Source organism: Poecilia latipinna, unplaced genomic scaffold (genome assembly GCF_001443285.1).
Source record: "Poecilia latipinna isolate Pla-1442-1.1 unplaced genomic scaffold, P_latipinna-1.0 Scaffold522, whole genome shotgun sequence".
NCBI lineage: Eukaryota > Metazoa > Chordata > Actinopteri > Cyprinodontiformes > Poeciliidae > Poecilia > Poecilia latipinna.
The window spans coordinates 536607-547541 of NW_015113138.1; the positions used below are offsets into that span (position 1 = coordinate 536607).

At 35.8% G+C, this 10935-nt stretch overlaps 2 protein-coding genes across 3 annotated transcripts in view; one reads left to right on the forward strand and one right to left on the reverse strand.

The window, feature by feature from the left end:
• Nucleotides 1-4083, reverse strand: part of LOC106952524 (dual specificity protein phosphatase 22-B) — a 13205-nt gene extending 9122 nt beyond the window's left edge. Inside the window, exons 1-3 of one of the 2 annotated variants that reach the window (XM_015040689.1) lie at nt 3817-4081; nt 3699-3732; nt 711-793 (exon numbers count right to left, since the gene is read on the reverse strand). In XM_015040689.1, coding sequence (XP_014896175.1) covers nt 711-793; nt 3699-3732; nt 3817-3837 — 138 coding nt within the window. In that variant the 5' untranslated portion in view covers nt 3838-4081. Of the gene's footprint in view, nt 1-710; nt 794-3698; nt 3733-3816 lie in introns of both variants that reach the window. The other variant, XM_015040690.1, reaches the window with a different exon arrangement.
• Nucleotides 4084-6827: 2744 nt separating this feature from the next.
• Nucleotides 6828-10612, forward strand: bphl (biphenyl hydrolase like). The gene is made up of 7 exons (XM_015040692.1): nt 6828-7079; nt 8265-8368; nt 8456-8622; nt 9295-9448; nt 9547-9678; nt 9834-9957; nt 10043-10612. The coding sequence occupies exons 1-7, from the start codon at nt 6997-6999 to the stop codon at nt 10131-10133; spliced, it is 855 nt and encodes a 284-aa protein (XP_014896178.1). The 5' UTR covers nt 6828-6996; the 3' UTR covers nt 10134-10612.
• The last annotated feature ends 323 nt before the right edge of the window (nt 10613-10935 follow it).

A 10935-nucleotide genomic window follows, 5' to 3' on the forward strand; every position in this document is an offset into this window, starting at 1 on the left:
TAGTGACGTGTGAAACTGGTGGTTCATGTCAGACTGGATGTGTGTGAAAACTCAAATATTGATGTGAAGTGCTTTTTTTTTTTTTGTTTTTTTTTGTCCAGTCCTTCTTTCAAAAGTTTTTGGACCTCAATGTGCAGAACTAAAAGCTTCTTGTGAAGAAAATAGCATCAAACAGCAGCTGCATCAGCTGAAGCAGATTTTCACACATGGACTGAAATTTCATGTTCAAACAATACCGAAGCCTCAGTAAACGCTGTGTTTACTGAAACCTGGTGGATTCCATGTCTTATGACTGTCACACAATTGAAAATATGAACATCTGTCTACTTCAGCTGCCTTTGATAATGATTTCATTGAGTGCTCTTATCTCACTAATGATCTTAGGTAATGAAAATATGTTTCGGGAAGTGATTCTTCAATAGGTTGAAAACATAAAATAGATAAACCTACAGGATGATAATATATATTATGTAGTTATAAACTATTTTAAGAAAATTCCCTACAGTACTCACACACAGCTGTAGGGAGATATTTAACTGAAGAGACATAGCAGCTCCGCAGAGATTTCACACTTTCACAATGAGTACTGATCAGTTGGGACACTGACGGGTAAGTGACTGAGTTCAGAGGACATTAAGTACTCTGTAGTTGGATGAAGGTTCGGGTCATTGGGTCGCAAAAGCTCATGCAGCAATTTGAAGCTGCCTCACCTCCAGGACAGGTGCAGCTGTGTCATGGATTGAGAGGATGTGGGTGATGTTGTGCTTTGCCAGTAGCTCCTGGTCCTGTGCATCTGTGAATCACAGAAAATTGAGAAATTTGAAATTATTTCTGCATCCAGTGACAAATGTCAGCATGAAAGCTGCAACCTAAATAAAGCATTTTCTGCCCGACAACACCCCCCCTCCCTTAATGTCTCCCAAGCAAATATGGCCGTATGGTTTAAAAGTTTTGCTCTTCTTTTGAACTGAAAGAAAAACCGGAAAACCAGTGTTTCTAAAACAGTCCAACAGCTTGGCCCAAAAGCAAGAAACAGTAATTGTTTTAATCAAATTTTGTTCTTTAAAAGGAAGCCAAATGTTTTCTACGATGGACAGATGTGCTTTAAGCATTTTTTTCTCTCATGCTTTGCAAATGTGCAGGATGCTGCTAAAACCATCCCAAAAAGGCCTAGAGAAGCCTTCACTAAGCCCTGCTACAATGCAAGTAAGCAACCATAAACTGCAGACATTATGTTGCAAAAATATGTAATAAATGGTAAAACAACACAACCATTTTTAATTATCAAAGTATTTCCGAGAGAAGTGCAATCCTGAGTCACTATCTATATGTTCCCAGGGTATACTTTATGCAACACAAATCATAAATTGAGGGAAGGCCAGTAACTCCCCTAAGGCTCTAAAAGCAAAAGATAACTTTTATTTTTCATATTTTTTGCCAAAATTTGACATTTAAGATCAAAAGTTATTAAAAATATAATTTTAATTATCCAAAGATACAAGATGTGATTCATCAGTGTGAAAATGTGCAGTTTTTGTTGCTTTTATCAAGACTCATATTTGTAATGTAGGCCTCTGTATCTCCTCTAGTTTGATAACTAGTAATGCATTGGGACTGACTTTATTTTACCTGGCTAAACTGAAATTAAAAGCTGGCACAATGTTGTGTATAAGACTGAAAGTTACATATTTAACATATTAATATCTTCCAAAACAATGTATACATTTATTTAGAAGGGTTTTGTTAGAAATCAGTTTATTCAGATTTAGATGTAAATAAGCTAACTTAGCATTAGCTAAGCACCTTAGCTAGCTTAACATAGAAGCTGCAGTTGTTGACAGCAGATGGAATCCGTACACTAATCTGTTCTCTGATTAGTTTGAAGCTAAAAGGAACTGCAGAAAATATTGCATTGCCTTTAAAATTCAGCTAGACCCACCACATTCCTAATTGGCAAATGATAAAGGACTAAAAGGACTCAATGCAAAATACTATGATTGCTTGCTTTGCTCAGTAGAGCAAAGTATGAACAGCCTTTCACATCTCTATTTTTATGTGTAACCCATCATGGCATATATTTGTCCAATGGACAGTGTTCAAAGAAATGCAAAATCTGTTTTGAAGGACAAAGAGGCGACAAGCCTTCACAAATAAAGGAAAATAGAAGTGTTTCTAATTATTCTATAAAATTCCAAATCATATTATGCACTGACAATTTAAACATTATTTATGTGTAGAAGTAGATTCAATATATAGTTTCATGGTATTAAGATATTAGTTCTCAAATCCCAATTTCAGAATAGGCCAATTTTACAGAAATGCTGTGAAATATAGAAAGTTATCAATGGATTTGATTTATTTGATGCAACTTTCATTTTTTCTGTTTACTCAGATAAAGTACATAAATGAGAGATCCAGTTTGAAAGTGACTACAGGCTTCTGGCCTCATGACGGGCTGCAACTTTCACAGCATCCAAATTTATTGACAGTCTAATTTTACAGTTTGTTCTAGTTTATTTAGCATTGAACTGCTTTTTAGAGGTTGGCTTGCCCTTGGATTTTACACCTTAACTAGATTTTGGTATTAGAACTACTTGGTTAGATTTAGACACTTGTCTAGGGTTCAGCTACTATGGACATGCACCAATTACTGGCCCAGTAAATGTGGTTTTTTGGGGGAATTCCCAATTTCAGAGCCTTTAGTACAGCATGTAGACATCTGGAAATGTATAGCAAGTATCCAAATCAAGACTCCATTTTTTTCTACGAGCTTCATCAAGTGAATTTATTTAGATAAATACTATTGTTAAACCAGAGTACATTATGTTTCAAATTCAGTTTTAGCTGAATAAACTTGAATCTCATCTGAATGTGTTTGAAATTATTTAAATCATAAATGGTAACCTCAAAGGTTTAGTGGTAAGACTCATAAAGCCATGCTTTATCAAAGATATGTGTGAGTGTGTATATATACTTTTCTTTTAATGGACTTTAAAAAGTCATTTTTTGGTTAATTCAAACTAAGACAAAAAAAAAAAAAAAAAAAAAAAACATATCCAGAATGAGAGGCAGCCTTATAACACCAGACCTTATTTTTTCCTTTGTCGTACACAAATGTCTTTAAATAGGCATGGTGGCAAGCATAAAAGAAAAACAACATAAAAGGTGTCGCTAAGATGAAAGGTATTATGTTTCCTATTTGACAGCATTTTTCAGAACAGGTCACGTTTACAAAAAAAAGTCTTCCACATATTTATGCTATTGCCTACGTGTTTATGGTTCACTGTGTGAATTATATATAAAAAGAGCAACCTCATGCTTTGGTTTGCTGTTTTGTGGAAACATTTGGAATGCATCTCAGATCAGGGACACCCCCACAGCACGGGGCATCCCCTCCCACGCCAACGCTCATCATATTCACAACATAAGATTTATGTTCCCCAGCAGCAGCTGCACACCTCAAAGGAAAAACTTCAGTAAAGATAAAAAACAGTACTGTAAGTTTTTTTTTTCTTGTCAAAATGCAGTACTCCAGTCGTTCAGCTTCACACTGTGACCTCTCTACTCTATAGAAACCAAGCTCAGTGTAGCAGTTCACCACATGCTCCTTCATATGAGGAACTGAAACGTGTTCTACTACGCTGTCCTGAAAATGATTTTAAAAAAGGAATCATTTCTTCACTGACATGAAGACTTACCTTTAATGTTACCAAGGTACAGATCTGGTAGGATCTAAAAAGAGCAAGGAAAGGGAGCTGAACGGACAATGCAAAAAGAGATTTTGGAGATTCAAACCGATTCTTTGTGATACTTTACCTTACTTATTCCATTACCCATCTTTGACAGAATGTCTTATGCAAGTAAGTTCAAATCTAAGACAACTATATGGTCCTTCTCTTCCAATTCAGGCTTCGGGGACGAAATCCTGATGCTCTACAGCAGCATTACTCTCAACTGACAAGCTCCGTCTCACCGTCCTCCAACCATCCTTGATAACTTCTTTGGGGTCAACCAAAATATCACAAAATCTTTGACACGTCCACAGCTCATGTCCCGGGAGATCTTTCACTAAGAACATGTTGATTAGAATTACGTAATGTCACCTTAGTAGTGAAGCACACTGCTTGGCTGTTTATATTTAGACCGAGCTGGGTCACGGGATTGTGCATAGACACATACTGGCCAGACAAAGATGGTCGAGTGCCAGGAGAAACAGGAGAACACATCTAGAGCGGGGTGACGTCTGGTTGTCACCATGTGCTGAGCTGTTCTGCCATACAAGGAGCACTTCTCAATCAGACTCAAAATACTTGCAGTAAATCACATTTTTAACTGGTTTTGCTTGACTAAGAAAACGTAATCCCCCATATCCCAAGAATTGTGACAGTTTTTCATCTGGTTATTTGTAAAAAATACTTTCAAATCAATTATATTCTCTGTAAAGGTCCATACAATCGGAGGTTGGACCAGTTCATCCAGTAGATGTTATGAACTAAGAGCCCTAACATTAAATTTACTAAAGTTAGGTAAAATCTTCAAATCACTTCACTGAGCCTGATTACGGGTCTGGTTTCTTCTTGACATTAAGAATTTACCCCGCTTAACTTTAATTTCTTGCTCTCTATTTCATTGAACACACTTCAAGTTTTGCATTTCCAGTAAATCTGGCGACACCTTCAACTCATCGCTCATAGCCAACCAGGGTATTTTTAGCCTGGTTTTTGTCTTGTGTTCCTGTATGCGGTTCAGTACATGGCACTGCTCACACTCATTAACAAGCACAGGAGTGTGGAGGCGTTTACAAAAACGGGGAAGGGCTCAAACAGCTCATCAGGGCTGACGAGTCAGACATAAACAAACTGGCCTTTGTTGAGGTTTATATTAAAAAAGTCTTTCATAAGTTTATTACAGGAAATACTTCTTTTTTTTTTTTTTTTGCTTGATTATTTTTACTACCTACTTAAAGTTCTTTGGCTGTACCTCTTAAATTAAGACTTTTCTCCATCTACGTAAAGGTCACTAACTCCCGAAGTTTAAGGAGAACATTTTTAAAGACATAAATATGTGTAATAACTAAACAAGAAAATTAGAAATGCAACCCTCTACATACGTTATGCTAGGTCTTTGTAAGGTTTGGTACAAACATATATTCCAAAAAATATATAATTGATTTATTGTAGTCTTTAACAGACATTTATGTTTATTTCTTATTTCTCTTTTTTTCTTTTTCCAGATGAGATTTCCTTGAAATTATAGCATTAAACGTTAACGTCAAATGTTGCTGGAAAAACATATTTTGCAGCCAGATCCTAAAGGTGAATTTTTATCTGCCACACATTGTGGTTGATACAGTCTGTCAAATATTGAATTAAATGTTCACATATTTAGAGTATTTAATTCACAATCGAAGCTTTAAAGCTACAAAGGCCTTTAAAGGCGGCAGTGAGTTTAGCAAACCAAAGACACTATATCTGTAGAAGATCAGTGTTACAAAAGATAAGAATGGCAGTTTTTCCATTTAAGCTTTGGAGTTTTATCTCAAACCGTGAGTTGTGTTTTGCGAAACTGTTGCATAAGAAAGTATTGTTACTTTTCTTTTTCAATGGGGTGAATCAATTAAAAGAAATATTGCACTTATTAAAGATGAACCTCAGGCATTTCAAAGAAAACTAAAAAGGACTTAATAGGACTGCTGCTGCAGAATAACAGCTAGATGGACAGAAAAAGTCCTGCCTAATAGAAATGACTGGACATTTTAAGGAGCTAAGTTTAATTTTCTGCACATATTTCAAGTAGTGAGAACAGGATGCCATGGTAGCTTTGGCAAATGCGTCACAAAGGTATAAAAAGAAAAACAACTTGTAGTGTTCCATATCTAAATAGTACAGCATGCTGTGATTCAAATATTTAATATTGTAGTTCAGCAACCGAATTATGTATTTGTGCAAAGCTCAACATACAGCTGAATGCAACATCATTAGATCAAATGTAGTCTCTCTGCATTTGATCTTGGGTTGACCGCTTAGCCCATCTCTGCCGTTTTTATTCTCTCTGCCCACCATTGATGTATTATTTGCAATTATGGCTGTCATTAACTTTGTATACTCTGTTTTTCTTTGAAAGTAAACCTAGCCCGTTGGTTTTCTGTGTGGGTTTTAATTGTCCTGCCTTCTCAGCTTCTGCTCAATCACGGCAGATGGCTGCTCATGCTGAGCCTGGTTCTGTTGGGGTTTTCCCTATTAAAAGGAAGTAGTTCCTTCCAACTGAGGAATCTTTTTTTAAACAGTTCATTATCTATTTTTAATGTTTTTGTACCACTGCTAGGTAAATTTGTTTTAAGGTAGTTTCATTCAACACGGAAGGTTCATTGTGGCTTCAAATAAAACAAAGGTTTCATTTTATTGCCATTAATCTTCTCTCTCAGATTCTGAATCAGACTTAAGTTTTGGCCCAATACTCAAAAGCATTAAATTTACCATTAAAGTATGTATTGGTAAAGATAAATTACTCTAAACTTGAATCTCCTGGTGATACGAATACTTTTGGGTGCAACTGTATGCCTGGAAAGTGCCATAAAATTATACGTTTTATAAATCATTATTCCATTTAATAAAGAATATTGTACTCACCTTTCTTTAATCCCCACACAAAAGAAAATACATATTTAAATATGTAATTTCTTAGAGTGATTACTGTACAAAGTCAAAGTTAAGAAATGAAACTTTTCAAGTAATGCACTTAAATCAAAGCAAAACATATTTTTCTGGATTGGAATAAAGTAAATTAAACATTCTTGCTCCTTCCCATACTTTCGCTTTAAATTTCCCTGACGTGAACACTCCCAAACCTCACTCAGTCACTCGCTGCTGCTGCTACCCGGATTTCCTTTGAAAACACCGACATGCAGCTCATAGCCGAGAGGACTTTGAACAATCTTAAACCGCTTTAATCCAACCTGCAGTAGCTGACCGTGTGGCTGCAACGCTTATTGACTAAATGGCCTTGCTTTTGTTTGGAAGACGTTTGTTTAAGTGCAGCAGAGACGTCGGGAAGATCATGGAGGCGTCGCAGCTGTACTGGTAACTGTTAGCATTGCACTGCATTCAGTGGGAGAACGTTTAATGTTCAAAGTTCTTCAAACTGACTCAAAAACAGATGAGAAGTTCGTTCGGACAGGTCTAGCTTTGGGGCTAGGTGCTTCTGTTTTTACTTCAATGATTTTTTTTTTACATCCACTAGATGGCGCAATTTCTTTAGATGCACAAAGAATGATGAAAGTTGCCAAAATCACCAGGAAACCACCCAAAACTCCTTTCGAGTTTAACTTTAACTTAAAATTTCATAGGGGATTCACGTGTATTTTCTACTTAAGTTATTGTTTTTTTAGGTTAATGCTTTAATTTCTGTTTAGGAATTACATGGTAAATTTAACTTAGTTCTACTTTTAATTTATTTCGTTCATTTTGTGGACAGCACACCTTTTTTGCTCCTTAAAACAGTCTGCTAGAGTTTATCCCAAAATCATTTAAAGATTGTCAATTTTAGAAAAACTTCTAGCTTGTTTAGTTATTCTGTTGTAAAGCATTATTTAAAGAAGATAAAATATTTCTTCCCAAAAAGGAGCGTCCGCATGCACGTCTCTGATGACATCACATGAAGCATATAACAATCATTGTAAATTAATTTAGATTTTTCTTTTTTTTGTCACATTTAAAGGTGTTTGAGACATATGTGAGAACACTTAATTTTAGAGAAAACTTGATAACAATAACAGTAGGTTGTAAAGAGAATTAGAGCTGATTGGAATAGCTTGATTTCCTTATCAAAGATTTTAAGCACTCGTGTGGAGCCAAGCTATTACAAAAATAATATTGTCAGGTCAATGAATTTCATTATAATGATTTAAAAAAAAAAAAAAAAACTTCCAGTGTTTCCTGAAGAACTCTGTGGTAATGACAGCCAATAGTCTGGCTACAGTCTGGAAGAAAGTTTTCAATAAAAAGGAGCAATTTCTTAAAATGTTTACATTGTATTGTATTGCATTAAGAAACAAATTTATGAAACTTGTAAAAAACTTGACATTCTTGCCCTGCAAGGTGTTTTGTCCCCTTTCTGAACTCCTTGAGATTATTATGCTACACTTTTTTTCTCTGCTTCACAAAATAATTCTCACTACTCCATGCAGTCATGTGTCCTTCAGATCCAAACACGTTTTTAAGCGTCTGTTCTCGTGTTTCCTCAGACGTTGTTTTGTTTCTCTGCAGCTCTTCAGCTTCCTCGGGCAAGCGGCGTGTTAACAGCGTTGATCTGTACTATGAGCAAACAGGACAAGGGAAACATGCTGTTCTTCTTTTTCCTGGTGCCCTGGGTAAATACAGACCCACAATCTGAGCATAAGCCTTAATACCTTGTGTACAACAGATCTGCCTTTTTTTTTTTTTTTTTTTTACCACAGGAAGCACAAAGACAGATTTCGGTCCACAGCTGAAGTCTCTGAACAAAGAGCGTTTCACTGTGGTGGGGTGGGATCCCCGTGGATATGGGCAATCCCGTCCTCCAGATCGAGACTTCCCTTCTGACTTCTTTGAGAGGGATGCAAAGGATGGAGTAGATCTGATGAAGGTGAGTTATGATCCCACTTAACTGTACAGAGACATTTTCTGTGTGTTTCAATCCTCTTCCAATAAATACAGCAAAGGAAAAAAAACGCTCTTTACATAAAACATAGTTCATGTTCTGATTACTTCTTTCCAAAGAATTATGAAAGATGGTCAAAAACTTGTCTTAAAGGGAAGGAAAACAACAAGGTTAAGAGACAACAAATGGCATACATTAGTACTTTAGTGGCTAACAATCCTAATAAAATCTTTGCTTTCAGTGCCTTCTTTTTGTCAGTACAAAATTTCTGCTGATGTTCAGGTATCACTTCTTTAAATTAGTTGTTCTTTCCAGACATTGTCTCTGTATTGTTTTATGCATGATATATTAGCTATGACAGTGACTAATTTTTCCTCAGTGTCTGAGCAAAATGAGGAAGAGTGGGTGACTTTAAGTATTGAAACGCCCCTCCTGTACACATGCAACATTAGGTCGAAATGACTTTCTAGAGCTTGTCAACATTGTAATTCTTGTTTAAAAAGTGAGATGTCTCATCTGTCTTAAAGTATATATAAAACTATATAATCACGTATGTGTGTATCACAAAAATGTATACTATTTTTAAAGGTTATTATGGAAATATTTGTAAAAAATATTTCTTCATTGGTATTTTGTTCTTTTTTTTTTTTTAAACAGACTCTAGGTTTTAAGAAATTCTCTTTGCTGGGTTGGAGCGACGGGGGAATCACTGCTATGATTGCAGCTGCAAGGAACCCTGAGCTGATAAATAAGATGGTCGTCTGGGGATCTAATGTCTTCGTTACTCAGGATGACCTCAAGCTTTACAACAGTACTCCAGTTTTTATTGTCCAAAATAGCTGCCGGTACAAAAGTAGACACTGTTTCTTAAGTATTGATTGTATATTTCTTGTTTCTGGGAATATCCAGTGGTCCGTGATGTCTCCAAGTGGAGTGCAAGAATGAGGCAGCCCATGGAGGAAGTGTACGGAGCAGAAGCATTTGCCAAAATATGGGAGAACTGGGTGGATGGCATTGCTCAATTTGCAAAGAGACCAGAAGGTGAAGAAAACCATGTTGTTACAGAAGCATAACAACTGAAATGAAACTAAAATTTCATGCCTATTTTAAAAAAACAGGAAATGCATAAAATAAATATTTTGATGTCTTATTTTGTATTTTAGGCTGAAATAATTATTTTTGAATTTCATGTTTAGGAAATATCTGCATGGAACTTCTACCTCTTATCAGTTGTCCAACCCTGATCATACATGGAGAGAAAGATCCTATGGTCCCCAGCTTCCACCCTCAGTACCTTCACAAAAACATAAAAGCATCACGGTGAGACCATGTTCCAACCAATAACTTTCAGTGCATTAGATTTATTGTAACAATGAGCTAAAACATTTTTCCCCCCTAAATCTAGGTTGCATCTAATGCCAGAGGGAAAGCATAACCTCCATCTGAAGTATGCGGAGGAATTCAACAAACTAGTTGAAGACTTCCTGAAAGACTGAGGCAGATCATTAGTTGTTTTATAGCCTGCGAAGCCTGGCGAAGAAAATCTTCATCTTGGATCCGTTTGTTTAATTTTCTCAAATTGTCTTTTTTTTAATTTTTTTTTTTATTTACAAATAGTCTCACAGCTTTTAATTCTGATGAGTTCTAGTTGTTGACTGCAAACTCAACAGTGAGATTTTGTCAATCATACAGCAACAACATGGTGAAAAGAGAAGGCTCATTGCTTCAAAGAATAGTGAACCTCACCATATTAATAATGGTTACACAAGCATCTGTTATGATTGGGAGTCCTTTTCAGATTTGAGCAGGCTGAACAGATATGTTACGTTAGTAAAATCTAAAAACTTATCTTAGTTTGATGATAAAACTAGTTTGATTATCTGAAACATTTAAATGTGACCAAAAAAGAATACATTTTTATATGTGGAAACAATTGTTATAGAACTATGAAATCAAATGAGTTAATCTCTTAGCACATGCTTTCCTATCTTGATCTGATATTTAGGAAAACAATTAGGGGTGCTGTGGTGGCGCAGGGGAAAAGCACAATCCTTATATTGATGCCATAATCCTTGTGGCGGTGGTCGCAGGTTTGATTTCTGGCCTGGTGACATTTGCCGCATGTCTTTCTTCACTTTCCTGTCTAACTACTTTCAAATAAAGGCCACTACAGGCTACAAAACCTTTAAAAAGGAAACAATTATTTAATTACTTTCGGAATATAACTTTCTTGAAGAAGAAAGCAAAGCTTTTTTAGTTTTTTTTTTTTTTTTTTTTTTTTTTCCAAAGGGTTGGTTT

Bases quoted from the DNA above. Each gene is read 5' to 3' on its own strand.
- bphl (XM_015040692.1), top strand. From the start codon at position 6,997: ATGGCCTTGCTTTTGTTTGGAAGACGTTTGTTTAAGTGCAGCAGAGAC. The intron at 7,080-8,264 runs GTAACTGTTAGC...GTTTCTCTGCAG, and splicing joins GAGGCGTCGCAGCTGTACTG to CTCTTCAGCTTCCTCGGGCA. The intron at 8,369-8,455 runs GTAAATACAGAC...TTTTTACCACAG, and splicing joins TCTTTTTCCTGGTGCCCTGG to GAAGCACAAAGACAGATTTC.